At 48.9% G+C, this 22,771-nt stretch overlaps 1 protein-coding gene across 4 annotated transcripts in view; it reads right to left on the bottom strand.

The window, feature by feature from the left end:
• Nucleotides 1–280: 280 nt before the first annotated feature.
• Nucleotides 281–22,771, bottom strand: part of syne3 (spectrin repeat containing, nuclear envelope family member 3) — a 67,712-nt gene continuing 45,221 nt past the window's right edge. For 3 of the 4 annotated variants that reach the window (XM_056295904.1, XM_056295907.1, XM_056295905.1), the window contains exons 16-19: nt 22,175–22,336; nt 17,254–17,469; nt 15,424–15,480; nt 281–2,473 (exon numbers count right to left, since the gene is read on the bottom strand). In XM_056295904.1, the coding sequence (XP_056151879.1) occupies nt 2,285–2,473; nt 15,424–15,480; nt 17,254–17,469; nt 22,175–22,336 (624 nt within the window). In that variant the 3' untranslated portion in view covers nt 281–2,284. The remainder of the gene's footprint in view (nt 2,474–15,423; nt 15,481–17,253; nt 17,470–22,174; nt 22,337–22,771) is intronic. The other variant, XM_056295906.1, reaches the window with a different exon arrangement.

Genomic DNA, 22,771 nt, shown 5'->3' with positions numbered 1-22,771 from the left:
GTGAAGATGAGAGCCCAGGTCGCCCACCCACACACACACACACAGTGGACATACAATTTCCTGGGTGCTCATTCACACTCACACAGTCAGCAGGTCTGTTGGAAATATTGCCTTGGGCATAGATAGTGCACAGGTCCACAGTAATGTGCATGCACACACATGCACATTGAAGCAAGCGCATCAGGCATCATGACTATCTGTCCTCGTCAATACAATTCATCAGGCCAGTCAAGCAGTTAAGCGTGTGTGTGTGTGTGTGTGTGTGTGTGTGTGTGTGTGTGTGTGTGTGTGTGTGGAGGCAGGGGCATACTTTCATCCAAGATGCATGTGGGTGTGGGGGTGGGTATGTGGAGGCGAGGACATATTTTCATTCAAGATGCATGCATGTGTGTTTGTGTTTGTGAAAAGACCGGGGCCATCGGCGCCATCTCAGCCTAGCCGGAGAGCGTTGTGACACATTCATCACACCGGTTGCACACATTTCCATCCCGGAGAGAATCACGATAACTCTGACAGACCGGAGCCGCTCCTACACTCATCTGATCCGTGAAAGATGTGGAAATATGTGCCGGTTCACCGAGAGGGTTAGTGGGATTAGGTTTCTCCGGAAGTCTGATTGGAAGTTAAAATGGCCTACGTGTAATATTTCCACTCTCCCGAAGCACAACACAACTAGGTAACTCTGAGCAGGGGGTTTCGTGTATAGATGAACGACTCGGGCCTGGCGTCCTGCGTGCTTCTGCAGAAAAACAGCACAGCCGAGTCGGGTTTTTGTTGTTGTCGCCCGACCCGTTGCCAAAAACCCTCGCGGTGAACTGCAGGATCCCAGCGAACAACATCTACCGAGGACACGCGCAGACAGCAGATGTCAGGAAACACGCCGCGTAGCCACTTCCTTTACATCTGAATCGGTTTGCCTTGCTCGCTTTGATCTGGCGTTACTCCCATGGGGGAACGGGGAGCGGTCGGGACTCGATCAGAATCACACGTAGCACCGTTACTTCCTTTAACACACTCTGCGAAGGGCACCGAGGCCTTTTCACCCAAGCAGTGACGTGGTAAAGACGTTGGTGTGCATTTCCTTTAAGTCCCGCGCGCTTCAAAAACATTTTGCGTTCCAGTTGCATTTCCCCCACGTTTCCCCTCGGGGATGAACAAAGTATTCCGACGCTGATCCGAGCTGCTCCCTCGGCAACGCACCACCGCCGGGCGGATGAAACCGGTCTCGGTCCCCGCCAGCTGGAATTTAGACTTTTGAGGCAGCAGACAGTAAAGCTACAGCAACCTGAGGATGGAGGGAGTGACGATGGGATCCGTAGTCCATGAGTGAGACGTACAATATTATGATTAACAGAGAGTCAGATGAGCCGTCCGTCGGGGTCAGAGGTCAAACGTAATACAAAACAGGTGAGGTTTCCACTGGAAGTAGTAGCCGGAAAGTGTGACGTTGAAGGAGAGAGGAAGACTTCGGAGGATGTAAAGCCGTCGTCGTGAAACGCTTAGCAGGAAATCATCGGGATTTTTCAACTTTATCTCCGTTATCTCCGTTATCTCCGTTATCTCCACCTCCACCCATGTTGCAGGGACAGCCATCCATCAGCAGCCATCACGCCGCTGAAGCTGTGCAGGAAAGTGAAGCGTGAAAATGTACTTCCTGGTTTGCCGATAGCTTGCATTGTGTAAGAGAACGTGCACAGCAATGCATATAATCCTTTATTTACATTATATCAGAGAACACAAATAACAACGCCACACTACACAACTGTATAACGTAGCGTTGTTATCCGCACTTTCTTACACAATGCGTCCTATCGGCAAACCAGGGAGGAGGTTTCCACATGCACAGAACAACCGCCAGTAGCGGCACTGGCGAGCCCGATGTGACGGCATTTCGGAGACACAGAAGACTGCTCGGTACTGTGGCGGCTAATGGAGTGTTGTCTCTGCAGCATATATGTATGTATGTATGTATGTATGTATGTATATACAGATGGGGGCGGAAATTCAGCCGCTCCCCTTTAACACATCTGTGCCGCTTGCAGAACACTTGTGGGATTTGTAGTCCAGACCCGGCCTTTCATGTCGGGGTAGTCCGACGGAACAGCCCACGGTGCTAGCATGTGATGAACTTGACATTCAGAGGCCATGACGGTGAGGTTTCCTTCACAGAAAGCGGTTGTGAGGGGAGCCGGAGGGTGAAGGCGGCGGGGGACGTTGGGACTGGAAGTCTGGTGGTTGGGTGTCGCCGGGCTGGGCGGTCCGGCTGAAACGTGCGAGGGGTTTCTCATGTGGGCGGAGGTCCGTTGTAGCGCAGCATGATGTTGAAGGAGCGGGCGAAGTTGTTGGACAGGGAGCAGCTGCTTCCCTCGTCCATGAAGGGCAGCAGGAAGGCCAGGAGGAGCAGAGCCAGGAGGAGGAACCAGAGAGGGAGGGCCACTCGGCACACTCGATGCAGGAGCCCCGGGCCTTTCTGCTGTACAGACAAACGACAAATCACAGTGAGAACCACATTTCATTTCCAGTGACATTTTCCCTTCTCCCCCCTATTTTTCTCCCCATTTCTATCCGGCCAAGTACCCCACTCCTCCGAGCCGTCCCGGTCTCTGCTCCACCCCCTCTGCTGACCCGGGGAGGGCTGCAGACTACCACATGCCTCCTCCCATACATGTGGAGTCACCAGCCGCTTCTTTTCACCCGACAGTGAGGAGTTTCACCAGGGGGACGTAGCGCGTGGGAGGATCACGCTACTCCCCCCCAGTCCCCCTCCCCCCCAAACAGGTGCCCTGACCGACCAGAGGAGGCGCTAGTGCGGCGACCAGGACACATACCCACATCCGGCTTCCCACCCGCAGACACGGCCAATTGCTTCTGTGGGGACGCCCGACCAAGCTGGAGGTAACACGGGGATTCGAACCGGCGATCCCCGTGTTGGTAGGCAACGGAATAGACCGTCACGCCACCTGGACGCCCCTCCAGCCACATTTTTAAACATATCAGGAAGTGACGTGGTGGGCAGCTCACATAGCACACACAGGCATAACATGACATCACATAAAGGTAGTGTGTGTGCGTGTATATATATATATATATATATATATATATATATATATATATATATGTATATATATATATATATATATATATATATATATATATATATATATATATATAAGTATAAACACATATAGGAAAAAGTTAATACAAAAGATGCTATATATAGTATATATATGCTATATATACTATATATACTATATATATGTGTATATACATACATTATATATATAGTATATATACTATATATATACTATATATAGTATATATAAACACATAGGAAAAAGTTAATACAAAAGATGATATATATATATATAGTATATATATAGTATATATATAGTGTGTGTATATATATATATAGTATATATAAACACATACAGGAAAAAGTTAATACAAAAGATGCTATATATATATATACATACACTATATATATAGTATATATATACACATACACTATATATACACACATACAATATATATATATAAACACATATAGGAAAAAGTTAATACAAAAGATGCTATATATATATATATATACATACACTATATATATAGTATATATACAGAGTATAAGGTGTAATTCTATGAGGATAAAAGACTGAATCGTACACATGTGGTGATTAGCCTGAATTGGTCTATAATAAGTTTCCAAGAGAAGAACCTAACGAGTCTCTGCTAATCAATAATCAGAGTAATGACGGTAACGATTGCTGCAGCTGAAAGAGATGACAGCGAGGAGGTGAGCCCGCAGTCCGGGGGAACGTGGGGGAAGTGTGGCCCTGTGCCGTTGGAAGAGATGCAAATACTTCTTGGGAATTCAGCGGCTGGCAGAAACGGGCGAGCGGCGTCCACGTGCAGGCCGGTAAACCCCCGTCCCCGTCAGGCGCCAACACACGTGCCTGAGCACACGTGGGAGGTTTGAGCTCAGGTGTGTTTTGTGGTCACATCCGGGCCTTTGGACTGATTTGCATAAGTGTGCGGGCGGACAAAGGCACGGCGGATAAATTCTACCTACACGGGAGATGTGAACTGTCGAGACCACGGAAGGAAAAATAAAAAACAACCCGCCCGCTAAACAACATCACGCTAAACAACGAAACCGATTCCGGGGGGAAACTCCAGAACTTTCTCCCTCGCCCCCGCCGACGCGCTCCTCCGTCCTCTTGTCGTGTGACTCACGAGCGTCTGCCGCCCACGCCCGCATCCTACCTGCGGCAGGCGGCCACGGCACACGGCGCCACACCTGGCCGGGGATCAAACACGCACAGAGGCCAGCTGACAGAACACCCCCGACCCCAACAGAACCCACTGCAAGGGGCGTCCGGGTAGCGAGGCGGTCTATTCTGCTGCCTCCCGACACGGGGATCGCCCGTTCGAATCCCCGTGTTGCCTCCGGCTTGGTCGGGCATCCCTCCGGACACAATGGGCCGCCCCTAGGTGTGTGTGTGTGTGTGTGTGTGTGTGTGTGGGCCTTGTGGCCCAGCGACTGCGAGGACAGGCTCCAGCATCCCCGTGGTACCCTGAGAGCAGGATAAAGTGGGTTGGATAAAGGATGGACGGTACATCTTTGGGCATCCGGGTGGCGTGGCGGTCTATTCCGTTGTCTACCAACGCGGGGATCGCCGGTTCGAGTCCCCGTGTTGCCTCCGGCTTGGTCGGGCGTCCCTACAGACACAATCGGCCGTGTCTGCGGGTGGGAAGCCGGATGTGGGTGTGTGTCCTGGTCGCTGCACTGGCGCCTCCTCTGGTCGGTCGGGGCGCCTGTCCGGAGGGGGAGGGGAAGTAGCGTGATCCTCCCACGCGTTAGTGAAACTCCTCACTGTCAGGTGAAAAGAAGCGGCTGGCGACTCCACGTGTATGGGAGGAGGCTGCAGCCCTCCCCGGGTCGGCAGAGGGGGCGGAGCAGCGAAGAGTGGGGGTAATTGGCTGAGAAAAAGGGGTAAAGAGAAAAAGATTGAACTCACTCCAAGCGGGTCACATGCTGGACGCAGCATGGAGGGAGCTGTGATGAAGTGAAGCGGCTCGGGGAGGATAACGTCCACACACACCCCGGAAGGTAAAAATAGACTCGTTCCCGTCGACAACACGGAGGCGGACGCCAAAGGGGAGCAGATGACTGAAGGCTGAGCAAACGCAAGAGAGGCTGCTCGACACTGCACCCGCTCCACCTTCCTCCTCCTCCTCCTCTGCAGCCTTCCACTTGGCTCTGGAGTGGAGGAGGAGGCGGTGTGAGGAGGTAGAGGAGGGCGCAGTGACGGAGGTTTCCTCTTCGCTCTTTTACCTTCGTGTCATGGCTTCCAGCCGTGCAGAGTGACCTGACACGAGTGACGGGCTCGGGTTAATAAAGCGACTGGTTGTTCGTTTACTTTATTCTGTTTTTCTCGGCGGAGGTTTAAATCTCTCCGCGCCTCACCACAGCAGCTCCTCTTCTACTCGAGGGCGGTTAACCGACGGAACTCGCCGTGTTCTTCAAACGGTGAAATCATGGTATTATGCAGAGATCGAGTCACGGGGGGCCGCGGTAGCGCCTCCGTTACCCCGCTCAGACTGGAGGGGGAATAAAGGGTCAAGTGTTCTGTGTTATGAGGCGAGCGGCTTTCTCCATGACATCAGTCGTGTGCACCGTTCAGCCAGGCTGGCACCCAGAGAACGATGGAAGTAAGAAAAAATAAGTAAAGTACATGTGAGATATACTTCACATATGTATATATATATATAGGTGGGTGTTGGGCCACCACGAGCCTCCAGAGCATCTTTGGGCCACCACCTGCCTCCAGAGCATCTTTGGGCCACCACGAGCCTCCAGAGCATCTTTGGGCTCCAGAGCATCTTTGGGCCACCACGAGCCTCCAGAGCATCTCTGGGCTCCAGAGCATCTTTGGGCCACCATGAGCCTCCAGAGCATCTTTGGGCTCCAGAGCATCTTTGGGCCACCACGAGCCTCCGGAGCATCTTTGGGCCACCATGAGCCTCCGGAGCATCTTTGGGCTCCAGAGCATCTTTGGGCCACCACGAGCCTCCAGAGCATCTTTGGGCTCCAGAGCATCTTTGGGCCACCACGAGCCTCCAGAGCATCTTTGGGCTCCAGACTATCTTTGGGCCACCACGAGCCTCCAGAGCATCTTTGGGCCACCACGAGCCCCCAGAACATCTTTGGGCCACCACGAGCCCCCAGAACATGTTTGGGCCACCACGAACCTCCAGAACATTTTTGGGCCACCACGAGCCTCCAGAGCATCTTTGGGCCACCACGAGCCTCCAGAACATCTTTGGGCCACCACGAGCCCCCAGAGCATCTTTGGGCCACCACGAGCCTCCAGAGCATCTTTGGGCCACCACGAGCCCCCGGAGCATCTTTGGGCCACCACGAGCCTCCAGAGCATCTTTGGGCCACCACGAGCCTCCGGAGCATCTTTGGGCCACCACGAGCCTCCGGAGCATCTTTGGGCCACCACGAGCCTCCGGAGCATCTTTGGGCCACCACGAGCCTCCAGAATATCTTAGGGCCACCACGAGCCTCCGGAGCATCTTTGGGCCACCACGAGCCTCCGGAGCATCTTTGGGCCACCACGAGCTTCCGGAGCATCTTTGGGCCACCACGAGCCTCCGGAGCATCTTTGGGCCACCACGAGCCTCCGGAGCATCTTTGGGCCACCACGAGCCTCCGGAGCATCTTTGGGCCACCACGAGCCTCCGGAGCATCTTTGGGCCACCACGAGCCTCCGGAGCATCTTTGGGCCACCACGAGCCTCCAGAGCATCTTTGGGCCACCACGAGCCTCCAGAACATTTTTGGGCCACCACGAGCCTCCAGAACATCTTTGGGCCACCACGAGCCTCCAGAACATCTTTGGGCCACCACGAGCCTCCAGAGCATCTTTGGGCCACCACGAGCCTCCAGAACATCTTTGGGCCACCACGAGCCTCCAGAACATCTTTGGGCTTCCACCTGCCTCCAGAGCATCTTTGGGCTCCAGAGCATCTTTGGGCCACCACGAGCCTCCAGAACATCTTTGGGCCACCACCTGCCTCCAGAGCATCTTTGGGCTCCAGAGCATCTTTGGGCTCCAGAGCATCTTTGGGCCACCACCTGCCTCCAGAGCATCTTTGGGCTCCGGAGCATCTTTGGGCCACCACCTGCCTCCAGAGCATCTTTGGGCTCCAGAGCATCTTTGGGCCACCACGAGCCTCCAGAGCATCTTTGGGCCACCACGAGCCTCCAGAGCATCTTTGAGCCACCACGAGCCTCCAGAGCATCTTTGAGCCACCACGAGCCTCCAGAGCATCTTTGGGCCACCACGAGCCTCCAGAGCATCTTTGAGCCACCACGAGCCTCCAGAGCATCTTTGAGCCACCACGAGCCTCCAGAGCATCTTTGGGCCACCACGAGCCTCCAGAGCATCTTTGGGCCTCCACAAACCTCCAGAACACCTTCAGTGCTCCTTGTCAGAGATCCTATCCTGCAAGTCTCTGAACTCTACTGGAGGGATCGACCACCATCCATCCATCCGAACCGCTTATCCTGCTCCCAGGGTGGCGGGGATGCTGGAGCCTATCCCAGCAGCCACCGGGCGGCAGGCGGGGAGACACCCTGGACAGGCCGCCAGGTGGACAGGCCGCCAGGCAGGGCTCCAGACTAACTCTTCCCCTGGTAGCACTGGGGCTACCGACCTCCTCACTTGGTCGCACCCTTTCTTCCCCCTCCGGGTAACACTCGGTATTACTCAATGGCCTTGCATGCTGGTGAATAGTTGTGTTAATTTGCATACCGCGGTGACTCGAGACTGGATATTTGCCATAATATTTAAACCTGAAGTTGCTCCGCCACAAGCAGCGGCTGACGAAACAGGGCATCTGCTAACAGGACTTTAACAGAAAACCACAAAATGTTATCAGAGAAAAGCGAAGCACAACAGCAGCACGACGGTGTCTACGTTGTGTACTCCATGTTGTATTTAACCGCCCCGCTGTTCGTCTTGGGTGGTAAGAAGACACCACGCCATACTGGATGCACCTGGTAGCTGAGGTGTCACAGTACCTTAATAAATAGTGGTAACTGTTGAAACCAACTTTCTTCATTTATACTACTACTTTATACTACTTCATTTATACTACAACTTTATACTACTTCATTTATACGACTACTTTATACTACTTCATTTATACTACTACTTTATACTACTTCATTTATACTGCTACTTTTATACTACTTCATTTATACTGCTACTTTATACTACTTCATTTATACTACTACTTTATGCTACTTCATTTATACTACTACTTTATACTACTTCATTTATACTACTATTTTATACTACTTCATTTATACTACTACTTTATACTACTTCATTTATACTACTTCATTTATACTGCTACTTCATGCTACTTCATTTATACTGCTACTTTATGCTACTTCATTTATACTGCTACTTTATGCTACTTCATTTATACTACTACTTTTATACTACTTCATTTATACTACTACTTTATACTACTTCATTTATACTACTACTACTACTTTATACTACTTCATTTATACTACTACTTTTATACTACTTCATTTATACTACTACTTTATACTACTTCATTTATACTACTACTTTTATACTACTTCATTTATACTACTACTTTATACTACTTCATTTATACTACTACTTTTATACTACTTCATTTATACTACTACTTTTACACAACTTCATTTATACTACTACTTTTATACTTCATTTATACTACTACTTTTATCCTACTTCATTTATACTAGTAGGTGTTTGTCTTGTGTAATTTACTGCTGCACAGCCGACTGCCCCTGTGGAGACGAATAACAATAACCAATCATTTAACAATAACCAATCATTTAACAATAACCAATCATTTAACTATAACCAATCATTTAACAATAACCAATAATTTAACAATAACCAATCATTTAACTTGGCTTAACAGCCGCAGCATTCTTCCCCCCCTGCCATTCAACTTTATGACCATTTCATCTTCCTCCGTCGAGCGACCGCTCTCGTTTACCACAGTCATACCTAGGGACAATTCAGACACGCCCCCCCCCGTCCCCGCCAGGTCCGTCCCGTCTCTCACCGTTTGGGGTTTTTAAATAATGGCCTATAGACGGCTCCATCTTTGGAACGGGGGAGCTGCGAACGTGAACGCTGTGCAGTTTTGTTCCGGACGTGTCGAACGGCGCCGGCGCCGCTCAGGCAGCTAACCGGCCCAGAGCGCAGGGGGGGAGAAGGGGAACAGTAGCCTCTTCCTGCTACTTCAGCCACTCGGGGCAGCAGCACCGTCACACCACAACACTGGCACAGTAATGTCAAGGACTTGTGCACTCGCACCAATGCCACCACCTAATATTTTGACTCGCACACTCTAAAAAAAAAAATGGTGGCACATGCGACCATTTTGGTTGCAGTGAGGAGGCCTGCCGCCGGGCCGCCACAGGACCGCTTCGCCTGACCTCCATGTCTTTGGACTGTGGGAGGAAACCCACGGGGACACGGGGAGAACATACAAACTCCACACAGAGGACGACCCGGGACGACCCCCCCCCCCGAGGTTGGACCGCCCCCGGGGCTCGAACCCAGGACCTTCTTGCCGTGAGGCGACCACGCCGTCCAGGATGGACGCCGTTCTCCCAGAAGATAGTCCCCCGTTCGGTGTTTCGGTGACGGTGGTGGAGAGCGCTGTCTAACACGCTGGTCCAAGTCTGCCCTAAGCGTTCGTGTGGGTCGAGATCCGGCGACCTCGGGGGCCGTAGCGTGTGATTTACCCCATCCTCATCCTCGTCAGACTACCCAGCGGCCCCTCGTGCCCTGCGGATGGGGGCGTGGTCATCCTGGGAGAGACCACGCCCAACTCAACAGCTTGCCTTTTTTTATTTTATTTCCAAGTTGGATTTGATCTCCTCCGTTACTTTTCAATTAACGATGGGGAAGAAATATGCCAGTAGGGGCTGTGTTAATTAATACACAACATCCGTTTACCCATGCTTTGGATTGATATGTGTGCATTGAGAGAGACACACACACCACACACACACACACAGAATGAGAGTGTGTGTGTGTGTGTGTGCGTCTGTGTGTGACTGTGTGTGTGCGCCGGCTTGTGTAAACTGAGTTAATGATCGGTGAGCGAGGAAGCGATACCAGCTCCCCCTACCCCAGGACGACTTCACATGTGCAAACACTTACAGGGCAAAGGTATGTGTGCGTTTCTACTACTGCCCCGCTCGCTTGTCCTCGGCAGGTTTCGGTCGGCCGTTCTGTCCCTCGGCCGGGGTCGATGTGTGGGACGGAGACAGCAGACGGGGAGACAGACACTCACTGGACCACACACTGACTGCACAGGATTAAAGCTGCAGTCTTGGAGTCTTACAGCAGCCCAACATGGAAGAGCAGGAAGACGACATAACTGCTCTTCTGCAGGACTTTCTGGGTCTGTGTACACACAGTACTCATACCGCTATGTCACACGGTAGCTTCACAGCGTGACATACCGGTATGAGTACTGTGTACACACAGTACTCATACCGGTATGTCACACGGTAGCTTCACAGCGTGACATACCGGTATGAGTACTGTGTGTACACAGTACTCATACCGGTATGTCACACGGTAGCTTCACAGCGTGACATACCGGTATGAGTACTGTGTGTACACAGTACTCATACCGCTATGTCACACGGTAGCTTCACAGCGTGACATACCGGTATGAGTACTGTGTACACACAGTACTCATACCGGTATGTCACACGGTAGCTTCACAGCGTGACATACCGGTATGAGTACTGTGTACACACAGTACTCATACCGGTATGTCACACGGTAGCTTCACAGTGTGACATAGCGGTATGTCACACGGTAGCTTCACAGCGTGACATACCGGTATGAGTACTGTGTACACACAGTACTCATACCGGTATGTCACACGGTAGCTTCACAGTGTGACATAGCGGTATGTCACACGGTAGCTTCACAGCGTGACATACCGGTATGAGTACTGTGTACACACAGTACTCATACCGGTATGTCACACGGTAGCTTCACAGCGTGACATACCGGTATGAGTACTGTGTACACACAGTACTCATACCGGTATGTCACACGGTAGCTTCACAGCGTGACATAGCGGTATGTCACACGGTAGCTTCACAGCGTGACATACCGGTATGAGTACTGTGTACACACAGTACTCATACCGGTATGTCACACGGTAGCTTCACAGCGTGACATACCGGTATGAGTACTGTGTACACACAGTACTCATACCGGTATGTCACACGGTAGCTTCACAGTGTGACATAGCGGTATGTCACACGGTAGCTTCACAGCGTGACATACCGGTATGAGTACTGTGTACACACAGTACTCATACCGGTATGTCACACGGTAGCTTCACAGCGTGACATACCGGTATGAGTACTGTGTACACACAGTACTCATACCGGTATGTCACACGGTAGCTTCACAGCGTGACATACCGGTATGAGTACTGTGTGTACACACAGTACTCATAGCGGTATGTCACACGGTAGCTTCACAGCGTGACATACCGGTATGAGTACTGTGTGTACACACAGTACTCATAGCGGTATGTCACACGGTAGCTTCACAGCGTGACATACCGGTATGAGTACTGTGTACACACAGTACTCATACCGGTATGTCACACGGTAGCTTCACAGTGTGACATAGCGGTATGTCACACGGTAGCTTCACAGCGTGACATACCGGTATGAGTACTGTGTACACACAGTACTCATACCGGTATGTCACACGGTAGCTTCACAGTGTGACATAGCGGTATGTCACACGGTAGCTTCACAGCGTGACATACCGGTATGAGTACTGTGTACACACAGTACTCATACCGGTATGTCACACGGTAGCTTCACAGTGTGACATAGCGGTATGTCACACGGTAGCTTCACAGCGTGACATACCGGTATGAGTACTGTGTACACACAGTACTCATACCGGTATGTCACACGGTAGATTCACAGTGTGACATACCGGTATGTCACACGGTAGCTTCACAGCGTGACATACCAGTAGGAGTATCGATTAAGGCTGGCAGCAGCGAGTTTGCAGAGGCGGTGTTGCGGGGCGCCCGGGTGGCGTTGCGGTCTATTCTGTTGCCGACAAACACGGGGATCGCCGGTTCGAATCCCCGTGTTACCTCCGGCTTGGTGGGGCGTCCCCCTACAGACACGATTGGCCGTGTCTGCGGGTGGGAAGCCGGATGTGGGTGTGTATCCTGGTCGCTAGCACCTCCTCCAGTCGGTTGGGGCGCCCAATCGGGGGCGGGGGGAAAAGCGTGATCCTCCCACGTGCTACGTCCCCCAGGTGAAACTCCCCACTGTCAGGTGAAAAGAAGCAGCTGGCGACTCCACATGTATGGGAGGAGGCATGTGGTAGTCTGCAGCCCTCCCCCCCGGATTGGCAGAGGGGGTGGAGCAGAGATTGGCATGGTTTGGAAGAGTGGGGTAATTGGGCGGATACAATGGGGAGAAAAGGGGGAAGAAGACCTTTACCAGCAGATGGCACCACACCACCCAGTCAAACTGGGGATCCTCCAGGGCCTGTTCGCTTGGCGGGGAGGAAGGTGGGGACTCTTTTTAAAAGGATATCTGGGATTTAGATCAGCCAGACATCAGTACAGTTACCAGGATCAACCCAGCAGTCAAACCTTTTTCCATGCAAGTGTTTTATGGGAATTTTGTCGTTTCAAATAATAATTTAAAAAAAAAAACTTGAAAAAAGCAAAAATATCTAATAAAGTCCCCAAATTCTCATAACACTCGCTCGAGTCGGGTAAAACTTTCATTCACTAAAAAGAAATGTGATGATTTGCAATGGAAGCACATCTACCATATATATATATATATATATATATATATATATAAACTGAATCTAATCACATGATCAGCTGTTTATTCATTTTAAATACTTCATCTTTCCGGTAGGGCCGTGTTGGTGAGGATCTGGCGATACCATACGTATCACGATATAGACGATACTTATCATGATACGGGCGATAAGTATCACAATACTGGCGATACGTATCACAGTAGAGACGATAGTTATCATGGTACAGAGAGACGATACTTACCACAATAGAGACAATACGTGTCGCAATACAGACAATACATATCATGGTACAGACAAACGATACATATCATGATACAGATGATACTTATCACGATACAGGCGATAAGTATCACAATACTGGCGATACACATCACGGTACAGACGATACATATCACAGTAGAGACGATAGTTATCATGGTACAGACAGACGATACGTATCACGATAGAGATGATACTTATCACGATACAGACGATATGTATCACGGTAGAGACAATACTTATCACGATATGGGCGATAAGTATCACAATACTGGCAATACGCATCACGGTACAGACGATACGTATCACAGTAGAGACGATAGTTATCATGGTACAGACAGACGATACATATCACGATACAGATGATACGTACCACGATAGAGATGATCTGTAAGACGATAAGTATCACGCTACAGACGATACTTATCACGATAAGACGATATTTATCGCGGTACAGACAATACATATCACACTACATACAATACTTACCACGATACAGACGATATACAGACGATACTTATCACGGTGCAGCTGCTACGTATCACGATAGACGGCGTGTATCACAATACAGACAATCTGTATCACAATACATATCGCCGTACAGACGATACGTATCACAATACATATCGCCGTACAGACGATACGTATCACAATACATATCACGGTACAGACGATACGTATCACAATACATATCACAGTACAGACGATACGTATCACAATACATATCGCCGTACAGACGATACGTATCACAATACATATCACGGTACAGACGATACGTATCACAATACATATCACAGTACAGACGATACGTATCACAATACATATCGCCGTACAGACGATACGTATCACAATACATATCACGGTACAGACGATACGTATCACAATATATATCGCAGTACAGACGATACGTATCACGATACAGGGCTTGCGATTCAATACATCGCGATATATTGCGATACAGTAAGAAAGGCGATACGGTGGTATAAGTTAAGACAGATTGATCGATTGATTAACTGAAGAATGTTTGTCTGTAGTCACTGAAAATCCCTTTGATAAATGTAAAATAGCTGGGTATTTCGTTGTGTGACACCAGAAAAAAAACTTAAAAATCAGTCTTAAATCAGATTTAATATAGTACTGCGAGATTTAATACAGTACTGCAAGATTTAATTCAGTACTGCAAGATTTAATACAGTACTGCAAGATTTAATACAGTACTACAAGATTTAATACAGTACTGCAAGATTTAATTCAGTACTGCAAGATTTAATACAGTACTGCAAGATTTAATACAGTACTGCAAGATTTAATTCAGTACTGCAAGATTTAATACAGTACTACAAGATTTAATACAGTACTGCAAGATTTAATTCAGTACGGCAAGATTTAATTCAGTACGCAAGATTTAATACAGTACTGCAAGATTTAATTCAGTACTGCAAGATTTAATACAGTACTGCAAGATTTAATACAGTACTGCAAGATTTAATACAGTACTGCAAGATTTAATTCAGTACTGCAAGATTTAATTCAGTACTACAAGATTTAATACAGTACTGCAAGAGGTAATTCTACATAATGAATAAACCTATACACTGGGCCACCACCAGACTACCACATGCCTCCTCCCATACATGTGGAGTCGCCAGCCGCTTCTTTTCACCTGACAGTGAGGAGTTTCACCAGGGGGACGTAGCACGTGGGAGGATCACGCTACTCCCCTCAGTTCCCCCTCCCCCCGAACAGGCGCCCCGACCGACCAGAGGAGGCGCTAGTGCAGCAACCAGGACACATACCCACATCCAGCTTCCCACCCGCAGACACGGCCGACTGTGTCTGTAGGGACGCCTGACCAAGCCAGACATAACACGGGGATTCGAACTGGCGACCCTCGTGTTGGTAGGCGAGGGAACAGACCGCTACACTACCTGGACGCCCAGCGTTTCACTGCTTTGTGCTTCATTTTGCACTGCAGTACTAAGTCTTCCGTTACGCACTTGAAATACTTAGTTTTACTCATAGCTGTAAAAGTATTTCAGTTGCATTTTTTTTGTCAGTGGCCTTATTGGACGGGCCTGGACCCCCAAGACCCGCCCCTAACGCCATAACGTAGACAGTCGGGTGTAAGTACGGAGGTCTGAATGTACGACCCAAGGACGTGCTGCGAGTAGAAGTGTAGCGGGATCGGGCGGGTCGAGTCGGAAAAATAAAAGTGACAAAAGTAGTGGGGTACTTACTGGTACCTTCTGCACCTTTTTTGTCACGGCAGACTGGTTTTTTCTCGCCTGGGAACCCTGGAGGGAAATAAAAGGTGCCTCTCAGTATGAAACACGGGCCACGTCCACAATACATAAACATAAACAATCCTGGTAGCAGCAGTCAGGAGGTAGTAAAAACATACTGACCCAGTACATTACACCAAAACAAGTAGAATTCAAATTACGCTGCAGTTCAAACACAGACCGGTACAGCGTCACTTCATTATTTTCCAGATTTATTAACTTTGACACCTTCCTTGTAGATGAGCATTATGGATCACGTTTCCCTCCAATAATATTTCCCTTCACTGAGCTCCACCAAAAACTGGAGAAGTACGGTCCGAATATAAATCATCACGGTCATGGCAGCTTCTAATTTAATGCGTGCCCGTTAGTTTAATCGGCAGTGTTACGCTGCCACCCAGTGGTGGAATGTGACTAGTGCATGCACCATAGCTTAATAATAACCATTAAATTCATAAACAAAGTGCAGCTATGGCACTTTAGCCTGAATGAACGGTGCATCGCTCTGAAAATGGCCGCTAGGTGTGCCAGAAATGAAGTAAGTGTTAAATGAACAGGGATCATTTTACGCTTGGCAAGATAGCAGTGACATCAATTATGTACCATGCTTCCAACAACTATGTAGAGTTATAGTTATAGTGGAGTTTAATTTTTTTAATTTATCATTTTCTTTGATTTTGAGATACTTTATTGATCCCCGCGGGGAAATTCTTCCTCTGCATTTAACCCATCCTAGCTGTGTAGCTAGGAGCAGTGGGCAGCTGCCGTGCAGCGCCCGGGGACCAAGTCCAGTTGGTCTTGCCATGCCTTGCTCAGGGGCACAGACAGGAGTATTAACCCTAACACGCATGTCTTTCTGATGGTGGGACGAAACCGGAGCACCCGGAGAAACCCCACCACAGACACGGGGAGAACATGCAGACTCCACACAGAGGACGACCTGGGATGACCCCCCGAGGTTGGACAACCTCGGGGTTTGAACCCGGGACCTTCTTGCTGTGAGGCGACAGTGCTGAACACTGCGCCACCGTGCCAGAACTTACTAAGTTGACTTACAACTGATATCGTGAGGATTTAACAACAGGGAACCGCTTCTAGTCAACATTCGTCATTGACCTGTAAGAACAGGATTCAGGCAAAATGACGGTTCAGTGGGTCTGACTGAAATCTGTTTTTAATCCGTGCAGAAAGCCAGTGTGTTAACTTTCCCATGAAAACAGAGACAGAAAGTGTCAGTCAATGATGATATCTCATCTCATCTTCAGCCGCTTCTCCGGGGTCGGGTCGCGGTGGCAGCAAACTAAGTAGGGCACTCCAGACGTCCCTCTCCCCAGCAACTCCCTCCAGCTCCTCCTGGGGGATCCCAAGGTGTTCCCAGGCCAGATTGGACATGTAGTCCCTCAAGCGAGTTCTGGGTCTACCCCGGGGTCTCCTCCCAGTTGGATGTGCCTGGAAAACCTCCAAAGGAAGGCTCCCAAGGAGGCATCCTGATCAGATGCCCGAACCACCTCAACTGGCTCCTTTTGACGCGAGGGAGCAGCGGCTGTACTCCGAGCTCCCTCCGGATGTCCGAGCTCCTCACCCTATCTCTAAGGCTGAGCTCGGACACCCTACGGAGGAAACTCATTTCAGCCGCTTGTATCCGCGATCTCACCCTTTCGGTCACTACCCAAAGCTCATGACCACAGGTGAGGGTTGGAGCCACAGGTGTCGATCAATGACGAGATCAGAATCAGAACTCTCCTACGTAAATGAAGTCTGTGTGGGAATACGGAAGTTCCTCACCTTTACATTGAGTCTGGCCCGGAGGTCGCCCACGTCTTTAAGCTTGGACTTGTAAAGCATCCAGCGGTAGCGCAGATCCTCCAGACCCGAGTCGTCCACCACCCTGGCCTCGATGGACCCCGCCGCCGCACGGCCAGCCCCCCGGCCAGCCCCCCGGCATCCCTGGAATAAGAGCTGGAACTGTTCCTGGCCCAAACCCACTCTGGCCCTCAGAGCCTGGAGCAGGAGACGGAGGAGGAAAAAGAGGAGAGAAGGATTTGTTCTGAATATTCCAGGAGGGTTTTTGTAAATGACAAACATCTTTTTGTACAAAGAAAATGAAAAGTGCACAAAGGTCGAGATGGCAGAGCGCGAGGAAAGAAGTAGTTCTACGACCATTTTAAAATCTGAGGGAAATATTTGGTATCGTCTCTAACCACAATGATCCGATTTCAATACACTAACCTGAATATTACATCTATGGAAGTTTTCTCTAGCCAAAATGCGCGACGTGTTTTGTCTGCATCACGTCACGCAAATACGGTGCAGAGCAGTAAGCAAAGTTCACCTGCATCTTAAACTGCAATCTCGGGCTACCCAGAGTTGCAAGTACTTTTTTAGATATTCATAGAGATTTAAATGCTCAACAATAAATGTAGAATGAATGTATTTTGGCTGTATTGAGAATCCGGAACAATTTATTGTCATTTATTTCATGTACTTGCGTACACAAAAGAAACGAAATTCCACTCCCCCCCCCAGCCCACAGCAGTGCGACACAAAGGACAAAAACACACATCCAAAATTTCCCAAAGACAGACAAAAACAGAGAAGAAAGCAAACAAACAGTTAGCAAAACAGTCCAGAAATGTGACTGTCCAGAGAGCGAACGCCAGCCAGGATGACTGCATGGGCTAGCAGTTAGCTTAGCCTGGCCTGCTTCCGCCTCCTGTCAGACCACCCTCGGCGTTTCCTCTTTGGGCGCGGCTCCGGTCAGGCCCGTGGTCCCTGGGCCCACAGGACGCGGCAGACCCAGCTCTCCCAGCCGGTCTGGCGCCAGCTCTCCCAGCCATCAAACGAAGACAAAACAAACTTGGATGCAGACGTGGACAAAGACACTGCATAGACGGTAATGGGTGAGGCCGCTGCAAATGTGAATTCACGCCGCCATCTTCTAGTAACAACATATGTATTTTCTAGATTCCCTCCGGTGGTATAACGATGGAGGGGAATACGAATCATGTAAACATTTCAGTTTTTTTTTTTTTTTTGCAATATCAATACATGTTGAATCTGTATGCATGACGTTTATGTCAGCGTCACCCTATGCAAAACAACCTTCTGGGAGACAAGTAGATTTTGACAAAAACATCCGTTTAGTTTATGCAAGCATCTGCAGCATAACATGAAGGATAAACACATGCAAATATTTAAATTGCACCGCGCCGCATCAGCGACGTATCCCCAGCTCACCGCTGCAGTATTTATTGGACTCCCTCATTAGGAACAAATGAACTAACGATGAACTTCTACCAAGTCAACACACCGAGTGTGTTTGCACCATGAGCACACAGTAATACCGTAGGGACTAAACAGGAAGGTGTCTTGATTATAATGTAATAACAAGAGTGTAATCAGAAGACGCAAGTAAAAAGAAGCACTGACAAAGTGAGTTTCATAGAGACAAAGTGAGTTTTATAAAGACAAAGTGAGTTTTATAAAGACAAAGTGAGTTTTATAAAGACAAAGTGAGTTTTATAGAGAATAAAAACTTTCGCCACAGACACAACCTTGGTTTCAGAGACTGAATAGACAGTGTGGTCATAAGTCATTCTGATCAGCCACTTCACTGCTGCCCAGCTTTAAAAGAACACTGGAAGGGCGTCCAGGTGGCGTAGTGGTGCCTACCAACACGGGGATCGCCGGTTCGAATCCCTTACCTCCGGCTTAGTCGGGCATCCCTACAGACACAATTGGGCGTGTGGGGAGCCGGATGTGGGTATATGTCCTGGTCGTTGCACTAGCGCCTCCTCTGGTCGGTTGGGGCGCCTGTTCGGGGGGAACTGGTAGGAGTAGCGTGATCCTCCCACGCGCTACATCCCCCTGGCGAAACGCCTCACTGTCAGGTGAAAAAAACGCCCGGAGACTCCACACGTATCAGAGGAGGCATGTGGTAGGTAGTCTGCAGCCCTCCCCGGATCGGCAGAGGGGGTGGAGCGGTGACCGGAACGGCTCGGAGAGCGGGGTGATTGACCAGATACACTGGCTTCTGTGCATAACTGTTAGTCCACCGACTTCCGGGTTCTGCTGCAGCAGTCGTACCAGTTTCCTGTTTGTTGGTGTGTAAAATTGACGGTGGAATATTTTTTGCGATACCCGCAAGAGTCACCACGGATAAATGTCAAGCACATGCACAGAACTGTGGACAAACTTTCACCCGCACCTACCAGCAACCGGGCGAGAGGTTTCACCTACAATTCTGTGCATGTGGTTGACATTTATCCGCGGTGACTCTTGCAGGCATCGCACAAAATATGCCATTGGCAATAGCACACGCCAACAAACAGGAAACTGGTACGACTGCTGCGGCAGAACCCGGAAGTCAGTGGACTACAGTTATGCACAGAGTGGGGGGGGGGGGAAGATATCGCGAGTCTATGGAGACCCACACCAGATGTCACCAGTGATCGCCCCCCGTGGTTGAAGGAGTGCAAGTCGGCGAAATCAGCTGGGACGAAGGCTGACGGCCTGCGGTTGAAGACCACAACTTGATTTGCATTTTCAAACATCCGGGCAGCCGAGCCGGCGAGCCGTGCGGCCCAAGTAATTGTGTCTTCGCTTGAGGACACAAATGAGGGGCTAAAGGGATTTCTCTAAACCAAACAAGGATTTCATCCAACGACAACATCCGGCAACCGCGTGTTATCGTTGCTCAGTCTCACACAGTCACAGCCAGAAGACACTGTGCGGCGTATTAAGGGAAAAATAATAAGAGATAATCCTTAATCCTCTGTCTGTGGAAGTCTACATGAAGCTTTTCCCTGAACCAATAAGTGAACCCCCCCCCCCCAACACACAAGCCCCCTCTGACGATTCAGCCTGGCTCTTCTGGCAAGTCAAGCAAGACCTTCTCTTCATGCAGCTCAGACGCTTTTATCCCACCGCCAACAAACGGGGACTGTCAGATGAGCTGATCGTGTTTTGATCATTTTATTCCTAACGACATCTCAGCCGGCGTCTGTGAAAGTCTCGCTGTTGGCTTCACTTCCACCTTTCCCCCCCTTTCCCCAGGTACATGATGTTTCACCGGCATCGTCAGAAATTGATGGAGGCTCACAGCCGTGGCAAGTTGGTCAGCGCGACACACCATGCAAATATGAGGGGTTAAATAATCTCTCTCTCTCTCTCTGTGTATATATATATATATATATATATATATACGTACACTACCGTTCAAAAGTTTGGGATCACCCAAACAATTTCGTGTTTTCCATGAAAAGTCACACTTATTCACCACCATATGTTGTGAAATGAATAGAAAATAGAGTCAAGACATTGACAAGGTTAGAAATAATGATTTGTATTTGAAATAAGATTTTTTTTACATCAAACTTTGCTTTCGTCAAAGAATCCTCCATTTGCAGCAATTACAGCATTGCAGACCTTTGGCATTCTAGCTGTTAATTTGTTGAGGTAATCTGGAGAAATTGCACCCCACGCTTCCAGAAGCAGCTCCCACAAGTTGGATTGGTTGGATGGGCACTTCTTTGAGCAGATTGAGTTTCTGGAGCATCACATTTGTGGGGTCAATTAAACGCTCAAAATGGCCAGAAAAAGAGAACTTTCATCTGAAACTCGATAGTCTATTCTTGTTCTTAGAAATGAAGGCTATTCCATGCGAGAAATTGCTAAGAAATTGAAGATTTCCTACACCGGTGTGTACTACTCCCTTCAGAGGACAGCACAAACAGGCTCTAACAGGTACTATTTAATGAAGATGCCAGTTGGGGACCTGTGAGGCGTCTGTTTCTCAAACTAGAGACTCTAATGTACTTATCTTCTTGCTCAGTTGTGCAACGCGGCCTCCCACTTCTTTTTCTACTCTGGTTAGAGCCTGTTTGTGCTGTCCTCTGAAGGGAGTAGTACACACCGGTGTAGGAAATCTTCAATTTCTTAGCAATTTCTCGCATGGAATAGCCTTCATTTCTAAGAACAAGAATAGACTGTCGAGTTTCAGATGAAAGTTCTCTTTTTCTGGCCATTTTGAGCGTTTAATTGACCCCACAAATGTGATGCTCCAGAAACTCAATCTGCTCAAAGAAGTGCCCATCCAACCAATCCAACTTGTGGGAGCTGCTTCTGGAAGCGTGGGGTGCAATTTCTCCAGATTACCTCAACAAATTAACAGCTAGAATGCCAAAGGTCTGCAATGCTGTAATTGCTGCAAATGGAGGATTCTTTGACGAAAGCAAAGTTTGATGTAAAAAAAATCTTATTTCAAATACAAATCATTATTTCTAACCTTGTCAATGTCTTGACTCTATTTTCTATTCATTTCACAACATATGGTGGTGAATAAGTGTGACTTTTCATGGAAAACACGAAATTGTTTGGGTGATCCCAAACTTTTGAACGGTAGTGTATATATGATTTCAAGTAAAAAAAATGGCTGAATGTTTTACTATGCCGTCTTCAAGGGTTTCAAACACCTGACTACTGCCTTAAGATCGACTTTAAGCTCATTTTTGCTCCGTGGGACTACGCCACGGCACCCCTGTGCAGTCACAATTCAAAAATGGTCTAAATCCAAACAAACACAGCGCTCAACAATGCCGGGGTTATGGAAAAACGCCGTTTGAAAGAGCGACGGCGTACCGTCCGTGCCGTCGTTACGGACCGGGACGTAGAAATGAAAACAGGGAGCAGGGAGGAGGGTACCCACCTTCAGCGTGTCCTGGCGGCTCTTCAGTTCTTCGGCGCCGAGCGTCGCTCCTTTGGTGCCGACGACCCCGGAGAGCAGTTCGTTCTCCCTGCAGAGCCAGGCCTTGAACTCCCTCCAGCTGGCTTCGTACTCAGACGCACTCAAGGCCGGCCCCGGGCTCCCCTGTGGACCCCAAACAGGTCAGGCTCGAACCCACCACACTTCAGGACCAACTTGATGCTTTATTCTGAATAATCTAAAAACGCTCAAATGACGGTTGAGGAACAGAGCGGTGCAAACGAACCACGGTCTGATGTATAGCTGAAGGAACCCGAACGGCCGGGGGGGGGGGGGGATTTGTGATTGGGAGTTTGATTTGACTGACAGCCAATCACTGCTGGGTATTTTAGTTCAGTTTGATGGTAGAAGTTCCCTTGACTTCCCTTTACCATTCATTCATTCACTGGACATTTTTGTTACCGCACGACCACATGTGCAGAATGAAATAGCGTGACAGTTATTGTTATTTTTCAGGGAGAGAAAAAAAAACATTCTCATAAACACAAAAATAAAACAAAAAAAATTTTTTTACGGTAATTTCTAGAACTTGACGTTAAA

The sequence above is a fragment of the Lampris incognitus genome, chromosome 16 (genome assembly GCF_029633865.1).
Source record: "Lampris incognitus isolate fLamInc1 chromosome 16, fLamInc1.hap2, whole genome shotgun sequence".
In the NCBI taxonomy this organism is placed as follows: domain Eukaryota; kingdom Metazoa; phylum Chordata; class Actinopteri; order Lampriformes; family Lampridae; genus Lampris; species Lampris incognitus.
The sequence above is the reverse complement of the archived record's forward strand: the minus strand, read 5'-3'. Positions and strand labels throughout refer to the sequence as shown.